The 22385-nt window shown below is 44.8% G+C and overlaps 2 protein-coding genes across 2 annotated transcripts in view; one reads left to right on the forward strand and one right to left on the reverse strand.

Annotated features, from left to right (window-relative positions):
• Positions 1-22385, reverse strand: part of WNT5B (Wnt family member 5B) — a 203012-nt gene that overhangs the window by 69874 nt on the left and 110753 nt on the right. The window lies entirely within an intron of this gene.
• FBXL14 (F-box and leucine rich repeat protein 14) lies at positions 15917-18424 on the forward strand. Its single transcript, XM_073621600.1, has one exon. It carries the CDS (start codon positions 16648-16650, stop codon positions 17851-17853), a length of 1206 nt encoding a protein of 401 aa, XP_073477701.1. The 5' UTR covers positions 15917-16647; the 3' UTR covers positions 17854-18424.

The following is a 22385-nucleotide window of genomic DNA, read 5'->3' on the forward strand; positions in this document are numbered from 1 at the left end:
CAGATAAAATATTTATCATGACTGTCACTCTGTAGGTTCAAGTAAGTGGAAGTCCAGTCAAACAGTAACTATAACTAAATCTACTCCCACCCCCATTCTAAGCCTATTCAATCTACCTTGTGAAAGGAAAAATCTGCATACTTACCTATTCTGGGGGCCCTCCGGTCCGGTCACATGATTGGGTCATAGCACCGGCTCCAGTGTACGTAGAGGAGGGACAGCCGCCAACTAATGCACCATAGAAAGCCTATGGGTGACATCATCACCCAGGCTCTGCAACCATGGTCAGCGATCCGTCCTCTTCACTGAAGCTGGTGCTGTGCGCCAATCATGTGTCTGGACCAGAGAACCCACAGCATAGGTAAGTATACAATCTTTCCTTTAAAGGGTAGATAGAATAGGCTTAGAAACGGGGGCTAAAACTATAGGCAAAACTTGCAAAATTTTATTTTGGATACAGCAAAGGAAGGTTATAACCCCTGTCAGATCCCCCCCCCCCCCCCCATCTGTGTTCCATTGCAGAGATTTGCCTTCACTTCCTGTTCCATAGCCAAACAAGAAGTGAGAAAAAATCCCTCCAAATAAAGGGTATTCCCTGGGGACCCACAGTTCACCAGAACTAGAGTTCCCATTGGAAGATTTCCCCTCTATTGCTTTTTTGGGGACAACCAAAAATTTGGGATTTTCTTTTACTTTCACTTTCGATGATAATGGTAAACAGGACAGATAGAGAGGGGGAATCAACTTAACAGGAGCACAGACCGCAAAAAAAAACCTGACATGGGTTCTAATCCCTCTCCACCCTATCCAAAACTTAAGAAAAATATTGCCTTTAGTTATACCTTGAGGGCCAGTTCACACCAGATGCAGTTCCGTGCTCTTTTTTTCTGCACAAAATGCATGCACAGTGTTTTCCATGTATTCCAATGGCTCTAGTTCACACCATGCAGTCAGTTTACGGTCAGTTTCTGCACCGGAAACTGACTGCATGGTGTGACCTAGAGCCATTGGAATACATAGAAAACACTGTGCATGCATTTTTAGTGCAGAAAAAAAGCGCACGGAACTGCATCTGGTGTGAACTGGCCCTAAGGCTGGATTCACACCTATGCAGTTTTAGTGCTTTTTGCATTTTGCAGATTTTCACTACAGAACGTGTTCCATAGGAAACCATGTTAAATGGACTGTAGTGCAAATCTGCAAAATGCAAAAAGCACTAAAACTGCATAGGTGTGAATCCAGCCTAAGACCCCATACACACTATTAGATTTTCTGCAGATTTTTGTCTTCAGATTTACCAAAACCATGTAGTGCAAGGGCCTGCCTGATTGCATACAAATTGAAACTCTTAAGGTTTGACCTCATATTACATGATTTTGGTAAATCTGAAGAAAAAAATCTGCAGAAAATCTAATAGTGTGTATGGGGTCTTAGTATAGTTGGGGTTTGACTGAATTCCACTTTAAATCCTTCTCAAGGCTTTTCAGCAAATATCCAAAGTTCTCTTTCTGTCCACTAGTGGGAAGCAAAGGCACTTGTAAAATGTAAATTGTACATACAGAACAAATGGTTACATCCAAAACTGCTATTTCATCTTTTTTTGGAGATGATGTTTGAGAGTTATGCCCTGTACACATGACCAGTTTTGCCATCGGAAAAAACTCCGAAGGTTTTTCCGACGGAATTCCATTCAAGCGGTCTTGCCTACACACGGTCAAACCAAAGTCTGACCAAAGTCCGACCGTCCAGAACACGGTGACGTACAGCACGTACGACGGGACTAGAAAAAGGAAGTTCAATAGCCAGTAGCCAATAGCTTCCGTCTCGTACTTGCTTCAGAGCATGCGTCGTTTTTGGCCCGTCAGAACAGCATACAGACAAGCAGTTTTCCTGATAGGAATTCCTAACATGTTCCATTTCTAATTTTCGAAAAAAAAAGTCCGATGGGGCATACACACGATCGGAATAGACGATGAAAAGCTTCCGTCAGACTTTTTCTGTCGGACATTCCGCTCGTGTGTACACGGCATTAGACTATGCCATGGTTTCATGAATTTCCCTGAGGAGATCTCCTGGGTCAGAACACTTCCTGCAGCTATTAGGAGAGGTTCCGCCAAACCCGTTGGATTTTTAATCTATTTAATGCTACAGAGAATGTAACAAGAGAGCAAACACCTCAAGTTTGGCAGGGACACCCAAAAATCAAAAATATGAAGAAAGAGACTTGAATTATTGTGAGGGAGAGCACAGCGCTGGACATGTATAAGAAGCCATCAAGTGATAGCGACCAGACTCCACCTGTGAACTGGAATATCGCTAACCTTTTAAGTTTAATTCTATCTTTTACGCAGAAGGCTCATTCAGACTGGCGTGCTGTGGTTTATATTACTACATTAAAAAAATTCTGTACTTTTCCAGCATCCTGCCATTGTGTGCTTTCATTTGCAGTTTGGATGTGCTGAGAGTGCAGTGATCAGACTGTGTCCAGGGCCGATTACTCGTTGATTACAGTGCCTTAAAAAGTATTCATACCCCTTGAAATTTTCCACATTTTGTCGTGTTACAACCAAAAACGTAAATGTATTTTATTAGGATTTTATTTGATAGACCAACACAAAGTGGCACATAATTGTGAAGTGAAAGGAAAATAATAAATGGTTTTCAATTTTTTTTACAAATAAGTATCTGAAAAGTGTGGCGTGCATTTGTTTATTCAGTGTCCTTTACTCTGATGCCCCTAACTAAAAACTAGTGGAACCAATTTAATCTCAGTATAAATATAGCTGTTCTGTGAAGCCCTCAGAGGTTTGTTAAAGAACCTTAGTGAACAAACATCATCATGAAGGCCAAGGAACACACCAGACAGGTCAGGGATACAGTTTTGGAGATGTTTAAAGCAGGGTTAGGTTATAAAAAATATCCCAAGCTTTGAACATCCCACGAAGCACTGTTCAATCCATCATCCGAAAATGGAAAGAGTGTGGCACAACTGCAAACCTACCAAGACATGGCCGTCCACCTAAACTGACAGGCCGGGCAAGGAGAACATTAATCAAAGAAGCAGCCAAGAGGTCCATGGTAACTCAGGTGGGAGAATCTGTCCACAGGACAACTATTTGTCGTGTACTCCACAAATCTGGCCTTTATGGAAGAGTGGCAAGAAGAAAGCCATTGTTGAAAGAAAGCCATAAGAAGTCCAGTTTGCAGTTTGCGAAAAGCCATGTGGGGGACACAGTAAACATGTGGAAGAAGGTGCTCTGTGCATCTGACCAAAATTGAACTTTTTGGCCTAAAAGCAAAATTCTATGTGTGGCGGAAAACTAACACTGCACACCACCCTGAACACACCATCCCCACCGGGAAACATGGTGGTGGCAGCATCATGTTGTGGGGATGCTTTTCTTCAGCAGGGACAGGGAAGCTAGAGTTGATGGGAAGAAGGATGGAGCCAAGTACAGGGCAATCTTAGAAGAAAACCTGTTATTAGAGTCTGCAAAAGACTTGAGGCTGGGGCAGAGGTTCACCTTCCAGCAGGACAACGACCCTAAATTAACAGCCAGAGCTACAATGGAATGGTTGTCCATACCTAAATACAATTGAGAATCTGTGGCAAGACTTTAGAATTTCTGTTCTCCATCCAATCTGACAGAGCTTGAGCTATTTTGCAAAGAAGAATGGGCAAAATTGTCACTTTCTAGATGTGCAAAGCTGGTAGAGACATCCCCAAAAAGACTTGCAGCTGTAATTGCAGTGAAAGGTGGTTCTACAAAGTATTGACTCAGGGGGGCTAAATACAAATACATGCCACACTTTTCAGATATTTGCAAAAAAATTTGAAAACCATTTTCCTTCCACAATCCCAATAAAATACATTTATGTTTTTGCTTGTAACATGACAAAATGTGGAAAATTTCAAGGGGTATGAATACTTTTTCAAGGCACTCTATGTAATACTGCATAAGCGATTATATGCAAGTGGGCACGATTAGCTGCAGGAGCCAGCAGCCTCCCATTGCTTTTGATGGTGCTGCCTACTCACTGCTAATTGCAAGAACCCCCGCTGGAGTTCTTACATCTAATCGCAGAGTGCATTTGCAGGTGTGAATGCCCCCTTAAGTTCTAAAACCACATGACAAATTTCCCCATGACAGATGCAGCTGTAAACATCCATGCTGTAAGGACGCAGAACTCACAAGCAGCCAGTCAGACCAGTAAATAAAATATATTCTGATTGCTGCTGTTATCTAATTCAGAAAACTCGTCTTTGTTCCACTACTTGTGATGAAGGATCATGTTTTGGCTCGCTGCGTGCTGCATACTGCGTACTCTGAACCTGTAACTCTGGCTGTAAGACCTGTGGGGAGGAAGGAGGCCAGGGAGATGGGGAAAGAGGACACTGCATACTCCCGTCACTGCCTGACCAACACTGAGAATCAACAGAAAGCGTGTAATGGAAAAGGAATATATATATATATATATATATATATATATATATATAAATATATATATATATATATATATATATATATATATATATATATATATATATATAAAGAAATTTGCTCAGCCTACATTACCTTTATTTAATGCAGAACCCCAGCCAAAAATAACAAGATAATAGCCCATTCAAAGATAAAATAACAAAAAACAGCTTTTTGTTGGAAAATTCACAATCAATTCAAAGATTTTCTCTGCAATATTGTTTTGCCAGTAGATATCCTCAGTCTGATGGATGGCATTATTCAACTCACTTCCTCTGGGCCAGGATCGCCCTGGATCCAATTAAGCCTGTGACTGGACAGTGAAAGAAGAAGCAGCACAGTCGTGAGCTCATCTGTGTGTCACTCTGCTCTCTCCTCTCATCAGCATACTCCGTGTCAGCACATGAATTAAAGTGGTTCTAAAGGCAGAACGATTTTTACCTTAATGCATTCTCTGCATTAAAGAGGTTGTTAAAAAAACCTGCAAGACAAAGGCATAATGAGCTAGTATGTATCGCATACTAGCTCATTATGAAATATTTACCTTAGAACGAAGCCTTGCAGCGGTGCCCGCATACCACTGACATGGCCAACGTCTTCACCGGTGTTTCTTCCGGGTTCGTGGTCTCCGTCAATGTGATTGGCCAGAGCCGCGATGACGTCACTCCCGCGCATGTGCGTGGGAGCCGACCGGTCACTGCACAGGCCCTAAAGAAGCGACACGGGTGGCCGTTTTTTCAGAATGCATGCGCCGATGACCTAATAGCTGGCATATACATTAAATGTCGCCTAAACGGTGCAAGTTTAGGAGATATTTACAGTACCTATAGGTAAGCCTTATTATAGGTACAAACACACAAGAAGAGTTTACTTCCTCTTTAAGGTAAAAAAAACCTTCTGCCTTATACTTACCTGAGCCTGATCTCGATCTAGTGCTGTGCATGATAGCAGCAGCTCTCTTGACTCTCTTGGCCATTGGCTTCTTCTGTGGTCAATCACAGCCAGTGAGCAGAGCGCAGGGGGTGGGTCCAAGCCATGCTCTGTGAGTCAATGGACACACAGAGCATGGCTTGGAATCAAGCGGTATGAGTGCCCCATAGCAAGCGGCTTGCTATGGGGTGCACTTGGCAGGGGGAGGAACCAGCAGCACCGGGGGGACCTGAAAAGAGGAGGATCAGGGCTGCTCTGTGCAAAACCTTTGCATAGAGCAGGTAAGTGTAACATGTCTGTTTTGTTTTTTAAATTAGGTTTACAATCCCTTTTGCTGCTCTTTCCTCTTTAAGTCTGAGTTCTGCTGTACAAGGAGTACAGGTAATTTCACTGCTTGCATTATAAAATATATATATTCAACCGCTCTCCGCCCGCCCGCCCACCATAAAATGACAGAGGGGTGGTGCGGCTCTTGTTCTGGGACGTCATATGACATTGTCCCAGAACAGCTGCTCTTGTGCGCCCTTGGGGGCCTGCAGAGTGGTGATCGCGGCCACGCCGTGTTGCTAGGACACAGCACGACCCCGATCTCTGTAAAGAGCCACAGCCGAGGCTCTTTAACCATGTGATTGGCTGTGTCCAATCACAGTCGGTCACATGTAAACATGGAAATGTCAGTAATCAGCTCTCATCGCCTCACACTGACAGAGTGTGTGGCGAGGAGAGCCGATCAGCAGCATCTCCTCGCAGGGGACATCCAGACATGTAATCAGGGCACCGATTATCATTACATTACGGCGCCACCAGTGCCAGCAATCACTGCCCACCAGTGCCATCAATCAGTGCCCACCAGTGCCAGCAATCAGTGCATACAAGTGCCACCAACCAGTGCCCGTTAGTCATGCCAGTCAGTGCTGGCTATCAGTGCCGCCTATAAGTGCTCCCCATCAATGCCATCATTGCTGCCCATTAATGCCACCTATCAGTGCCGCCTATCTGTGCTTTCTATCAGTGCCCACTAATGCCGCCTATCAGTGCCACATATCAGTGCCCATAAGTGCGGCATATTAGTGCCGCCTCATCAGTGCCCATACGTGCCACCTCATCAGTGTCCATCAGTGCAGCCTATCAGTGCCGCCTCATCAGTGCACATCAGTAAAGGAGAAAAATTACTTATTTACAAAATTTACTGACAGAAACTAAAAAAAAAACTTTTTTTTTTAATTCTCTGTATTTTTTTTTGTAAAAAACCCAGTAGTGATTTAGGCCCCTTTCACACGAGGCGGACTCCGTTTCTACAGAGTCCGCCTCGGTCCGCCGGCTCAGCGGGAGATCTGTCCATTGATCTCCGCTGAGCCGGCGGATGACAGGTCCCTCTCTGCTCACTGAGCGGGGAGGGGCTTGTCAGGCGCCGCTGCCGCCTATGGAGGGATCGGATGAAAACGGACAGCATGTCCATTTTCATCAGATCTCACCTGATCCGCCAGCGACGGACCTGGACGTAGAGCCATCCGTCTGCTTTTTGCGGATCGGACCGGGTCGGATGTCAGCGGACATGTCTCCGCTGACATCCGACGCTCCATAGACTAACATGGAGCGCCCGTTCAGGTCCGCCGTCAAAACTGACAGGCAGACCTGAACGGTCCGATCGCGTGAAAGGGGCCTAAATCCCACCAAAAGAAAGCTCTATTTGTGTGAAGAAAATGATAAAAAAATTCACATGGTTACAGTGTAGCATGACGGTGCAATTGTCATTCAAAGTGTGACAGCGCTGAAAGCTGGAAATTGGCCTGGGCAGGAAGAGGGTGAAAGTGCCCTGTAGGCAAGTGGTTAATAATGTATTATTGAATACAGCAGTGCATTAATGTGTCATTTATATCTTCCTATAATTCAGCTGCTGGACCTGCTAGCAAAATGCACCTTGTCCAAATCATTATTATTATTCACGATTTATATAATGCCAACAGTTTACGCAGCGCTTTACAATATAGAGGGGGGACAGCACAATTACAGTACAATACAGAAGGGAAAGGAGGACCCTGCTCATAGAGCTTACATTCTAAAGGGAGGGGGTGATGGTACAAAAGGTAATAGATGCGGGGGATGATTTTATGGGGTTTTTAGGTGGGTGTGGGATAGGCTTCCCTGAATAAGTGAGTTTTCAGGGATCTCCTAAAGGTGGACAGGTTAGGGGGTGATCAGATATACCGGGCCAGGGAATTCCAGAGGATGGGAGAGGCTCTGGAGAGGTCCTGAAGATGAGCATGAGAGGAGGTAACAAGGGAGCTAGAGAGCAGGAGGTCCTGGGAGGAGCAGAAGGGACGATTTGGGCGATATCTGCAGATGAGGTTGGTGATGGCCTTGTATGTTGTGGTTAGCATTTTTAATTTTATACGGGGGGGGGTAGGGGAAGCTAGTGAAGGGATTGGCAGAGAGGAGCAGCAGTCACGGATCGGTTATTGAGGTGTACTAGTCTAGCAGCAGCATTCATAATAGACTGAATGGGGGATAGCCTGCGTAAGGGTAGGCCATTAAGGAGAGAGTTGCAGTAGTCAAGGCGGGAAATAATCAAGGAGTGAATAAGTTGCTTTGTAGTGTCATTAGTCAGGAAGGGTCAAATTCTGGAGATCTTGTGGAGGTTAAGGCTGCAGGATTTAGCCAGTGAGGGGGCTGAAGGAGAGGTCAGAGTCAAGGATGACACCCAGCACCCTGGCATGTGTGGAGGGACCAATGGTTGTGCTGTTGATCTTAATGGTAAAGTCATGGGGGAGGGACCGGGAAGGAGGAAATATTACAAGCTCAGAAAGATCGAGTTTGAGAAAGTGGTGTGACATCCATACCGACATGTCATTCAGTAAGTTTGCGATCCGTGAGGAGATCAAGGGGCTGAGTTGAGGAGTGGACAGATAGATCTGGGTGTCATCGGTGCGTAGATGTGGTATTGGAAGCCATAGGAGGTTATCAACTGGCCCAGGGAAGAGGTATAGAGCTAGAATAGGAGGGGCCCAAGGACAGAGCCTTGGGGTACCCCAACACAGAGAGGAAGAGGAGTAGAGGAGATGGAGTTGTAAGTGACACTGAAAGTGCGCTAAGATAGGTAGAAGGAGAACCAGGATAAAGCAGAATCACAGAGGCCAAGGGAGTGTAGTTTGCTAAGGAGGAGCAGGTGGTCAACTGTATCATCACATGTTACACAAGGTGTAAGGCCTAGTTTACACGGGTGTCCGAGCAATGGTGAAAACTAGCAGGTGAGCCACGGTTTTACCTCCACTGCACCATTTATATGGATAGGATCACAACGTAACCACTCTGCAGCAGTGTATAATGCATGTGTTAGCAGCCACCTGTCACATGCTTCTGAAAACCGATCCACTGTAAATCGGTAAATACCGTCACAAGTCTAAACGAGCCCTAATTGACCAACGCTAGCTTTAACATTCCAACGCAGTTTAAACACATGCAGTTGAATGCCTGTGATCCAAATGCATCTCCAATAGAAAGATGAACAGAAAAACGCAAAGCAGGTCACACTAAAATGTGAGTGAGCCCCTGAGTGTTTAACTTACTGTCAACTGCACCCTTAAAAACCAAACAAATCCACACCTTTCCTGTTGACGTAATGCATTTCACTAAAATGACGACATTTCAAAAAATCTCACCATTTTTGCCAACGTTCACTTATGCCCTGTACACACGGACAGACGTTTCGGCAACAAAGGTCCGACAGTCTTTCCGACGGGCTTTCGACGGACTTTTGACAGACTTCTGACGGACTTTTGAACGAACGGACTTGTCTACACACGATCACACCAAAGTCCGACGGATTCGTACGTGATGACGTACGACCAGACTAAAATAAGGAAGTTCAAAGCCAGTAGCCAATAGTTGCCCTAGCGTCATTTTTCGTCCGTCGGACTAGCATACAGACGAGCGGATTTTTCTATAGGAACTGGGTCCAGCGGAGTTTCGACGTAAAGATTTGAAACATGTTCCAAATCTAAAGTCCATCAGATTTTCGACAGAAACAGCCTGCTGAAGGTCCAATGAAGCCCACGCGGTCGGATTGTCCGCCGGATCAGTCCGGTCAAAAAGTCCGCTCGTGTGTACAGGGCATTAGGCCTGGTTCACACCTATGCATTTTTTAGTGCGTTTTCAGTTTTGCAGAAACACACTACAGTCCACTTTACATGGTTTTCTATGGATTTAGTTCACATCTGTGCATTTTATGGAAAGGGGAGAGGGACTTTTTTCTGGTTTTTGGTTCCATAGACTTCAATGGATCAAAACCGTGCATTGAAAATCGCAAAATGCACCTGGAATATGCAAACTGCAACCTGCATAAGTGTGAATTGGGCCATAAATAAAAACTCTCAACTTTGCAAATCCCTAATGTATAACAATAGCCAATCAGCTGCATCTTTAGTGGCTGGGTGGTAACCCTAGCAGTGGGTGAAGACAAATGACAATATTAATATGGAGTACATAGAAGCAGGTCACTGAATAATATGTGTGTGTGGGCAGAGCATGTGGGATGAGGCCAGGAACCAATGTTTGATGTAAAAAACACAGATAGCGGATGGCGACTATAACATTCACTGTTGAAAATATGGCAAGAGTTACTGAAAGTATTTAAATCAAGGAATCCAGAAGTTTGGGCAAACGAGACATGACCCGAGGAACATTAAGATGGCCAATAAAGGCTATGCTGTACGTGTGAAGGAAACAAGCAGGGCAGAAAGTAATGGCTGATGTAAACAACACAGATTGTGGTCATCGACTGTAACATTCGCTGTTATAAATTTGCTGAAAGCTACTGAGACTTCTGAAGAACATGAATCCAAAAGTTGGGGCACACGGAATATGACCCGACAAACATGATGAATAAGAGGCGAAGATGTGTGAGGTGTGAGCAGGGCAGGAAACTGTGGCTGATGTAAGCAACACAGGTCGAGATTGAAGACTGTTATAAAATTGGGAGTTAGGCTTCATTCACATGGCCATTATACACTCACTGGCTACTGTGTTAGATACACCTTGCTAGTACCGGGTTGGACCCCCTTTTGCCTTCAGAACTGCCTTCATTCTTCGTGGCATAGATTCAACAAGGTGTTGGAAACATTCCTCAGAGATTTTGGTCCATATTGACATGATAGCATCACACAGTTCCTGCAGATTTGTCGGCTTCACATCCATGATGAGAATCTCCCGTTCCACAACATCCCTAAAGTGCTCTATTGGACTGAGATCCGGTGACTGTGGAGGCCTTTGGAGTACAGTGATCTCATTGTCATGTTCAAGAAACCAGTTTGACATGATTTGAGCTTTGTGACATGGTGTATTATCCTGCTGAAAGTATCCATCAGAAGATGGGTACACTGTAGTCATAAAGGGATGGACATGGTCCGTAAAAATACTCAGGTAGGCCGTGGCATTTAAACTCGGGTTGCACCAATACCACTTTTTTACGACTGAGTACAAGTACTGATATTTTTTTTCAAGTACTCACCGATACCGATACTTTTTTTTAATGTCATGTGACAGTGGCACTACTCTGCAGCACTGATGACGTGTGGACTGTGTCAGTAGTTTTTTATTTTATTATTTTTTTTACAATTTTTATTTTTTTAATTATTTTTTACAATGTTTATTTTTTTTTTACAGTGCTCCCTTTTTTTATTGGAGGGGGGGGGGGGGGGGGGTGGACGGTGGACGGTGTCAGTGTGTTTTTATTTCTTTTTTATTTATTTTACAATTTAACCTTTTAAATATTTATTTATTACAACCCCAGTCCCTTTCTCTGCAACCTCAGCTGCAGTGGAGATAAATGGAGAGGAGACAGAGGCTCCTCTCCATTTATAAACTGAAGCATCTTAACACAGTTTACGATGCTCAGTTATGAATGGACAGAGTCAGTGATAACTGACTCTGTTCATTTGGAAAAGGAAGGAGCCGGTAAATGACAGATTTACCGGCTCCTTCCTCTGCTCTCCCTCCTAACAGATCGAGGACAGGATGGAGGAGCACGGAGGAGGACTGAGGAGCATGGAGGGGGACAGGAACAGAGCACATGGAGGAGGACAGAAGCGAAGCACAGAGGGGGACTGGAGGAGGATACAGGGACAGTCAGGGGTGATCAGTGGGGGGAGTACAAGCACTGATCCCCCTGTATAGATTTCAATAAAGTAGCTGAAAGCCATGGGAGGGAGAGGAGGAGAAGCAGCTGTCAGCTGCTTTATTGAAATCTTTACAGGGAGATCGGTGCTTTTAACTCCCCTACCGATCACCCTTCACTGCCCAGGTATCGGATCAAGCATCGGAGCATTTGCCTGAGTATAAGTACTCGAGAAAATGCTTGGTATCAGTACAGATACTAGTATTGGTGCAACCCTAGTTTAAACAATGCTCAATTGGAACTAAGGGGCCAAAAGTGTGCCAAGAAAATATCCCCCACACCATTACACCACCACCAGCCTGAACCGTTGATACAAGGCAAGATGGATCCATGCTTTCATGTTGTTTATGCCATATTTTGCCCCTACCATCTGAATGTCGCAGTTAAAATTGTGACTCATCAGACAAGGCAATGTTTTTCCAATCTTCCAATCTAAAAATTGTAGCCTCAGTTTCCGGTTCTTAGCTGACAGGAGTAGTACCTGGTGTGGTCTTCTGCTGCTGTAGCCCATCTTCTTCAAGGTACGCTGTATTGTGCATTCAGGGATGGTATTTTGCATACCTTGTTTGTAACAAGTGGTTATTTGAGTTACTGTTGCCTTTCTATCATCTTAAACCAGTCTGCCCCTTTCTCCTCTGACATCAACAAAGCATTTTCTTTCACACAACTGCCGCTCACTAGATAAATCTGTAAGGTGAACTTACACAGGACCCTCTCCTCTCCCGCCAGTCCCCACTGACACATTGGGTGGCTGCCTCACCGGTCCGGGGCTTAGAAACCCCCTGCAGCTTAATCTCCAAAACGTACCTCATCAGGAGGTACGTTTTGAACTTACACTTTAAATCCCCTTTGTTGCCCATTCTGATGCTTAATTTGAACTTTAGCAAGTCATCTTCACCACGTCTAGATGCCCAAATGCATTGAGTTGCTGCCATGTGATTGGCTGATTAGCAATTTATGTTTCCAAGCAATTAAACAGATGTACCTAATAAATTAGCCGGTGAGTGTGTATATTTACAGACGATACTGCTAGCAGCAAAATCCTGTCTAAAACCTTGTTCATATGCTTTCTGTATGTAACGCTTGTGCAGAGTTTACATGCGTACATAGATTCTATTGACCACTGCTCAGGGCCGACATATCAACAATGTGTACACCTATATAAAGATGGGTTATTCCCGCGCTATCATATATGAAATCGGCTAAAAATAGAATAGAAAAGCTGCATGAGGTTATGCGAACTACAGAAATGAAACAGTCACAGTGTGTGTCTTTCCATAAAAGCAGGGAAGACACAACACTGTGTAAGTTAAAAGTATAATAAAGGTATTAAAAAAGATATTATAAAAATATTATAAAACTATTGAGAGGGTGTTCTTTAGAACAAGTAAAATTGATAATTATAATTAATTGAAAGTTAAAAATCGCTCAGAAAACAATTGAGATCAAACTCTATGTTTAGGCCACGGGGCCAAAATGTGTCTAGGGTGAAGATCCATTTGGATTCTAGTTTGCTGAGGGTTCTCACCTTGTGGCCTCCCCTCCAGTGTTTAATGTATGGGGTGATACCCCAAAACCTTAGGTGGGTGGGGTCTCTGTTGTGGCAGGTTAAGAAATGTTTGGACACACAGTGTTTATCGTAGCCATTAAGAATGTTTTTGACATGTTCCTTAATGCGGACTCTCAAGGGTCTTTTTGTGCGGCCTACATATTGGATACATAATGTGAGTACCTATATACTTTTAATAAAAGAGGTTCAATCTACCAAAAACGGGATTACACTATTGGCCTTTTCCTTTTTGCCTATCATCCTTTATACCCCCCGCCCTGGCACTATACCTGAGGGAATTCCATCCCAGGACGTAGGTTGGTGAGGGACGCGTTGGAGCGCATAGGAGGATTCTAAAGAGCCAGTGTGGCTACATGCTGTTGCCCTATTACCTAAAGGTAAGGGGCCATTACCTAACCTGAGTGGTGTCACACGAAGAAGTACTAGATGTGTTGCACTGGAGCACTTTAACTGCAACGTGTGCATGCCAAGACGTTGTCGTCACAATTTGTTGAATTTTTAAGGACTTTTGTGTTTTGGTTTTATAAGACTTTTTTCCTGCCAAACCTTTTACACGGATTTGAGACACTATATTATTCATTTATTTTCTGTATAAAATTATTTTTTGCACATTTGCACTGTATGAATTAGCAGTTCACTACTACCTCACTGCCTTGAATTGGCTCTTTCACACTGCACTTTATACTAGCACTAATTAGCATAGGGTACCCCCCACTGTGGATGCATTTACCCCCAATGTTATGCACTATATTTATTACTGACAGTCACTCATGTTATATATTATCGTATAGTAGTACTGTTTTATATTGTTTTTTAATTTGATCCCACTTAACTTTATTGATCCCACCCATCACTATCGCCGCCCCCTTATATGGGATTTAGACCCTTGCTCAGATCCCAGGGGGCACTTATATTGTACCTACTACCATTTTAGCCATCACATTCTTTAATTAAACACCACCTTACGCCTATTAGATTTTAACAACAGTCACGCATTCAAGTCTTGTATACATACCATCAACTAATATATATATATTTTTTGATAAATGCCTAGGATTAGCGCAGCACTATCCATTTTTTAAATGTGTACACCTATTGACCCTGAATGAGTAATTATTATTATACAGGATTTATATAGCGCCAACAGTTTGAGCAGCGCTTTACAACATGAGGGCAAACAGTACAGTTACAATACAGATCAATACAGGAGGAATCAGAGGGCCTTAATTCAAGACCACTTAAAAAGTGAAAGGACTTGGCGGAAAGGGGAAAGGACTTGGCGAAAGCGCAGCTGGATTTTTATTACTACAAAGATTCGCCAGGTGTTTACCAGCGAACTAGTGACAAATGATTGGCTAACTTTAACCACTTCCTGCCGGCAGGGCGTACATGGACATCCTCCGGGTTTCAGTGCAGGTATCATCTCAGGATCGATCTTTTCACCCAGTGATTCTGAATAAGGCAGAAGTGATCTGAATAGCTAATTAGCCACTCGATCACTTCTGCAGGTGGCGGAAAGGGGTCCCACCCCCTCTCCCGGGCTCTCCGATCCCATCATGGAGGCCAGGAGCGATGCGGCTGGTGGTGATGGCTGCCCTGCACAGAGAGAGAGGAACTGATGTTGTTCCCCTCTCTCTGTAACTCTGAAAACCGGGAGCGACGAGCAGTTTGTCACTTCCGGTTCTGCCCCTTTGTTTACCTGTCCAGCAGTGGCCAGGTAAGTAGCCGATCAGACCGATCTGTGTCTGATCGGATACATAGGAGGCCAGAGGAGAGATCTGGGGTCTAATGGACCCCAAATCTCACCATAAAGAGGACCTGTTACGGCCCATGCTATCACAAGGGATGTTGTTCATCCCTTGTGATAGCATTAAAGTTAGTACAAAAACAAAAACAAAATGTTTGTATAAAATAAATATATATTTAAAAAAATTTAAACCCCCCCCATCCCACCATGCTTACGCGCAAAAGCGAACACATAGGTCACTCCCGCATGCATATGTAAACGACGATCGAACCACACATGTGAGGTATTGTCGCGAACTTAAGAGCGAGAGCAATAATTCTAACACCAGACCCCTGTGGAAGTCTAAACTAGTAACGTGTCGCCTATGGAGAACTTTAAGCCCCGTAGTTTGGCGCCATTCCACAGGCAGACTAATTTTAAAATGTGACATGTTAGGTATCTATTTACTCTGCCTAACATTATCTTTCATATCATACAAAAAAATGGGGCTAAATTAAGTGTTTTTTAAATTCATGAAGGGTTTTTTTTTTTTTTTTTTCAAAAAAATTGCGTTTGAAAAACCGCTGCGCAAATACCATGTGACATAAAAAATTGCAACAGCCACCAGTTTATTAAACAGGATATCTGCTAAAATATGTATATATATATATGTGTGTGTGTGTGTTTGGGGATTCTGTTTCTATGTAATTTTCTAGAAAAAAAAAAAAGTTGATTTTTCCATGTAGGAGCGAAGTGTCAGAAATGGCCCATATGGCAAGTGTTTAATAACAGATGCCAAAAAAAACATGAGAAGGGCCGGTCCTGACACAATGGTGTCAGCAGCCTCCTCTCCCCGAGGTAACACCTCAGAACAGTTTCACACAGGCAGCAAAAGTGTAGCCATCTTGTTCACACACATCTGTCACCACACAGGGTTAAACAGAAGGGGGAGAGAACAAAGTGGGTGGGACTTTAAATCTATATACAGGGTTAAACAGGAAGGAAAAAGGGGGAGGGGCCGTCTCCCTGGCAACCGCCGAGAGCCCCCAGCTACTACTGCGCGGGAGACAAAGGAAGCCCTCGGGCTCCACCCACTCGCCCGCCCTCACAAACTCCAAGACGAGTCGCACTTTTCACGCCTGCGCACTCTGATAGATGAAAAAAAAAAGAAAAAACAAGCCCGAGGTGCGCGGCCCTATTCGCGGGCACGCGTACGTCGTCGCGTGGCAACCAAAGTCAGACTTTTACAAGAAAAAAAAAAAAATCTCCGAGTCTGAAATACGACGGCTGGCTAAGGCGAGAATACATGTCGGCGACCGGACTCTAAGACGAGAACACGCTTGGCCCGCCATATTTTTATCTAAAAAAAAATAAATCTCAGGAAAAAGCGCGCCCGCGAGCTACAGACAGACGGAAAGCACAGGGCTGCGGGGGCGCGCGCGGTTTCTCCACAGCTGCTGCGCAGTGGCGCCCCCACCTCCTCTCTGTGTGGCGGCGGTGGCGAGCACGTCTTGGTCTGTGTCGCGCACGTCACGTGCTAACGGACCCTGAGGTGGGAGAGAAGGGGCTACGGTCCGGCAAAGTCTAGCGAGGGACCGAGTAACACAAGAACGAGATCAGCCGGGACAACGATGATTCGGAGAGCGGGTCCGGGCTGAGGCGAGAGAGGAGGAGGAAGAGCTCGCCGTTATCCTTTTACCTCAGGCAAGCCGCCAACAGGCCTCGGGCCTAGCCGCGGGTGGGAGGTGATGCCGGACCCGCGCTGAGCATGGAGGAGACCCACATCTCGTGCCTGTTCCCCGAGCTGCTGGCCATGATCTTCAGCTACCTGGACGTGCGCGACAAGGGCCGGGCGGCTCAGGTGTGCGGCGCCTGGCGGGACGCGGCCTACCACAAGTCGGTATGGCGGGGCACCGAGGCCAAGCTACACCTCCGGCGGGCCAACCCGTCTCTCTTCCCCAGCCTGCAGGCCCGCGGCATCCGCCGGGTGCAGATCCTCAGCCTGCGCCGCTCGCTCAGCTACGTCATCCAGGGCCTGCCGGACATCGAAAGCCTGAACCTGAGCGGCTGCTACAACCTGACCGACAACGGCCTGGGCCACGCCTTCGTACAGGAGATCGGCTCCCTGCGCTGCCTCAACCTCAGCCTATGTAAGCAGATCACGGACAGCAGCCTGGGCCGCATCGCCCAGTACCTAAAGAGGCTGGAGGTGCTAGAGCTGGGGGGCTGCTCCAACATCACCAACACAGGCCTGCTACTCATTGCCTGGGGGCTCCATGGCCTCAAGAGCCTCAACCTGCGCAGCTGCCGTCACGTCTCTGACGTTGGAATTGGCCACCTGGCTGGCATGACCCGCAGTGCTGCTGAGGGCTGCCTGGGCCTGGAGCAACTCACCCTGCAAGACTGCCAGAAGCTCACCGACCTGGCCCTCAAGCACATCTCCCGGGGTCTCCAGGGCCTGCGCGTGCTCAACCTCAGCTTCTGTGGCGGCATCTCCGATGCTGGGCTGCTGCACCTTTCCCACATGGGCGGCCTGCGGAGCCTCAACCTTCGCAGCTGCGACAACATCAGCGACACGGGCATCATGCACCTGGCCATGGGCAGCCTGCGACTCTCGGGCCTGGACGTCTCCTTCTGCGACAAGGTGGGCGACCAGAGCCTGGCCTACATCGCCCAGGGCCTGTACGGGCTCAAGTCACTGTCTCTGTGCTCCTGCCACATCAGCGACGATGGCATTAACCGTATGGTGCGCCAGATGCACAGCCTGAGGACCCTCAACATCGGCCAGTGTGTGCGCATCACAGACAAGGGACTGGAGCTCATCGCTGAGCACCTGAGCCAGCTGACCGGCATCGACCTGTACGGCTGCACCCGCATCACCAAGAAGGGGCTGGAGAGGATCACACAGTTGCCCTGTCTCAAAGTGCTCAACTTGGGGCTCTGGCAGATGACTGAGAGTGAGAAGGTCAGGTGAGGGACCCCCTCCAACCCATCCCTGGCTCGCATCATCTATGGAAGAGACTCTAGGACTGAATGCATCATACTGCCTGTAGGGTTGTGTGAGAGGAAAGTAGACAGGCCGAGTCTAGTGCCACAGGGAAGTGGCAACAGGTCCCTTGTGGTGGTAGAAATGATTGTCACAGGGGTTGTTACAATTTCTACACCAGTATCGTAAATGGGTAACGCAATAGACTTTCCCTGGGTTCTTTGACAGCATGGGTTAGCCACTACCAATGTGGCTGGCAAATTACATTTTTTTTAAATAATGCATGTTTGGTTCATCAAATGTTTTTCATTGCTAGGGAACCGCAAGTCCCAGTGAACTGTTCTATGTGGGAAAGCAGTGCCAGGGCCTAAAAACTTACTAATTAGAACAACATCATATTTGGTTGTAATCCATAAAAACAGTGAATGTACTCAAGGTAAATGATGTGTTTTTCGGAGATGATGGGCAATTCTATTCTTTCAAAGTTATGTCTATTACATTTAGTGCTTTTACTGTTTTTAGCGAGTCTTGCTTGAAAAAAAAATGAACTCCCTTAAAACTGACCAGTTAATGACTCGTTTTTAAGAGCTGTAGCGCGTCTGAAGCATTTTCAGCATACATGACGCTGTGCTTTGAATGCCTGGCTCCCTGCTGTGCCCTGTGATTTCATCTGTCGCTCTCTACATCACTACAGGTAACAGTAGAGTCCAGCAGATGAACACATTGTGCATGGAACAGTGTGCAGGCATCCAGCACACCAGGAAGTGTCAGATGCTGAAGATTCTGCCAGAAGCTTTAAGCTCTGCAAGGCAGCGGAATTAGAAATTACTGCTCACTAAAGCCATATTAAGAGGCTTCTTCTGCAGGGAGCCTTTTAGAATTTTTTTTTTTTGTGAATTGGGATGGTATATTGGTTGCAGAAGTACAAGCCCTTTATGCTGCTGTGAACACATGGAAAGTTTCAACTTTAGATGGCTTTTTTTTTTTTCTTCTTGACAGGGCACCCTGGGGCTTGCAGTTTGCTGGCAAACAGTTGGCATTGCCTCAGAGTTGCCCTTAACCTGCTAAATAACGGTTTAGACTGAAGTGGTTAACCCATGCTGTCGGTCTTGTCAACAATTCAGTTTTCTAGCAACGGAAGGGTTAATGGGAGCTGCACCAGTAACATTTCTTAATATTTTTGTAGTTTTTGTAAGTAGTGCTAACTTTCCAGTGCATAAATCTGTCGAAACATTCCCCCCCCTGTAACATGGCTGATATTGCTTACCAGTATTGGTTACAGGATTCTACCATAAAATATTTTTATTTCTACATTTATCTCGCTTTATTTTACATAAATATATTCCATATAACTTGCTACCTCGTTTTTACTTTTTTTTTTTTTTTTTTTTTTTTTGTGCCCTGGAAAGTAGTGTTTTTGTTTTTAATTTTTTTTTTTGTACCTAGACTGGAAAAATATCCCATTTTACGGGTTCTTCAAAGACTTTTTTTTTCCCCCTCATGCCTGCTCTCCCATTACTCCTTGCCCTTGTGATAACAATTGTTTCTTAACAATGATCCAAAATTCATATGCCCGCTCTTGCCTAGACAAATATGAGGTTGGCCTTTAATTTAACCCACTCATTCCCTGCCAGCCCACTTGCACATAGCAACTTACTAGTGTTCCATCCAGCAAAGAGTTGGATAAGCCCTGTTATGAAATGAAAGTCAGTCCGTTGTATTCTACTGTTTTTATAAACTGGTTTATGACTGCTGTTTTATATTTCTATATGGTTTTAAAAAAAAAAGTGTTTCCCATGCTCAGATTGGTATCCAACCTTTTAGCGTGATTAGTGTTTAAAAGCGGAGACAGTTAAGTTGAACAGTTAATGTTCCAGTTAAAGATTTCAGTTTTAGAATGGAAGTGCAAGCCTTTCTCAACTCTTGCTGCTGGAGATGGTGCAAAGCCTAGTTCCTTGCTGTTGACAATAGTCAAATTATATATGCAAACATGAGACTGTATCTGATCCTTATCCCCCCCCCCCCCCCAAAAAAAAAAAAACCTGCACCTTTTTTTTTTTTTTTTTATTATATATATATATTTTTTTTTTTTTTTAGACATTTTGTATTAGTGGGAGCACAATCCTAGGTCAAAACAGATTGGGGTTGAATTATGTACTCACTCTTTGTTCTGTGGATCACAAAACTCAGCTTGTTTGAGAGTTTGATTTGAATTCACACATGGACTTTTCTTGATATTTCTGTTCTTTTGTTGAAATAAACTTTTTCCCCCCTTTTTTCCTGAGCATCTCCACAGTTGGATCTCACCTAGAAACGTGCCGAATTTCATTGTACTGTCTGTGAATTTGTATAAAGAAAAAGATCCTCCGAAAACGCTTTATATTCTTACAGTTAAAAGGTTAAACGGATATTTATATAATAAAAGAGGAAATATGATGTATGTTTTTGAGAAAGATGTTGCTTCTGTCTGTTTTGTTTTTTGTACATCTATCTATGTGTGTGTGTTTGTGTGGGGGGGGGGGGGTGTTTGCATTAAACAGGGCAGAATTATTGAGCAGAAGTGGAACTTTTAACAATAGCTGTCCTCAGACAAATTGGTGAAATCTGAGTTATGAGCAGTGGCTCCAGTTTTCTTGTATCCGTTTCAAAATCAGAGTAGTTGTTGCTGATGAAGGGTGTTTATTGATGCCTTTCTGCTGGTAGAAGCTGGCCCTTTAGAGGGATGTTCTTAGCAGTACGAGTTACTGATTGTCCGTCACTGTGATCATTTGAGAGTCTGTCCTACAGGCTCAAAATCTTCACTGAGTGACTGGGAGTTGGTGAGAGCACAGTTCAGTTAGTGCTGGGCGAATGCAATTGAACATGCAGCCGTGTGTGTGTGTGTGTGTATGTATGTATATATATATATATATATATATATATAATTTTTTTTTTTATCTGGCACCATGGCTTAAGACCTTATGCTGCTGTAAATTTATGGCTTGCAGAAAAGGGTTAATATTAACTTTGAACTTGAGGTAAATGATTAAAATACATATAAAGGGACCGCTTTACCCAAGAGTTTTATATTTCTGTTCATCCAGTCCTCAGATTTACATACTCTGCCACCAGGCCCGTACTGGGAAAAAAAAATAGGCCTGGGCATTTTAGACTGAGCAGCCAATTTTTCCAGGGACGCGGGGTGGTGTGTGTCGGTCCTCCACGCTGTAATGTGCAGGGACACTGATATAAATATAAAGGGGACTGCACTGACCCCTTTAGAGTCTGGAAAATTTCCACTCACTGTAGAGGGAGCTCTGTGGACTCTAATGTAAAGGGGAACCTTTATTTAAGGGGGATCTGATATAAAGTGGTGTTCTGAGAACCCTGATTTAAGGAGGAATGCTGTGGACTCTGGTGTAAAGGGGAACTCTGATGTAAGGGGATCTCTGCTCACCAATGCCTTCCTCTTGCATCAGAGTCCACAGAGCACCCCTTAAATTTGTTTATATATATATATATATATATATATATATATATATATATATATATATATATATATATATATATACACACACTGAGAGGCAGGATAGAGGGTGGGCTTACTCACCCCAGGAGGGATGCTCAGGCTGCCTGCAGCTTTTATCTTGTGTTCAATCTTCCTTCACATCTCCCCGGGGATGTGTGGGCGGAGCAGACAGGAGTAGAGAGGAGGGGGAGCAGAGGGCGGACGCACATCTCAGCCCATCAGCTGCTAACGTCATTTGTAGTTGAGCCTGGAGATGACACAGGCATGGCGGTAGGTGAGCGGCGGCTATGGCCTGTGTTAACCCTGTCCAGGCCACAGGTGCCTCTTACCTCCCGCTGTGCGGCCTGATCATCAACAGGCCACAGAGCGGGCGGCCCCAGCCCACTGGGCAAATGCCCGGTCTGCCCTATAGCCAGTCTGGGGCTGTCTGCCACATAGCACAGTCTTGCCTGGCCGGGCAGGAGACCACAAATTCTCTGTTGCAGTTGAGTAACACAGGTGTTGTCCCTCCCCAGTCTGTGACTGGACAGTGAAATGAGAAGTAGTAGACTGATTAGCTCATCTGTCACTGATTTTTCCTCCATTCTCCTTTTTAGCACATAAGCATTGTAGCAAAATAAATGCTTCCCTGTGCTTCTCCATCTCCCTCTTTGAGCTCGTCTGTAAGAGGTTTATATCAGATCTCATTTATATACATTAAATAGAACTAAAGGCAAACTTTTTTTTTTATATTATTATTATTATTTTGTATAGAGTGAGGGAGGGTTATAACTCGGGTCCATTTTTTTTTTTTTTTTTTGCCTTCTGTGTCCCATTGGAAATTTTACATTTGTCCCATAGCTAAAACATGAAGTCAGGGGAAATCTCTGGTTGTCACCAGAACTAGTGTCCCCACTGGAAGATTTCTCCTCCAATACTGCTTCAGGGACAGCCCAAAATTTCTGTTTTTGGAAAAATGGGGTGAATCTCCCTTATAGGGACACAGACATAAAAAAAAAAACCCCTGAAAGGT

Source organism: Aquarana catesbeiana, linkage group LG03, assembly GCF_042186555.1.
Source record: "Aquarana catesbeiana isolate 2022-GZ linkage group LG03, ASM4218655v1, whole genome shotgun sequence".
NCBI classification, from domain to species: Eukaryota; Metazoa; Chordata; class Amphibia; order Anura; family Ranidae; genus Aquarana; species Aquarana catesbeiana.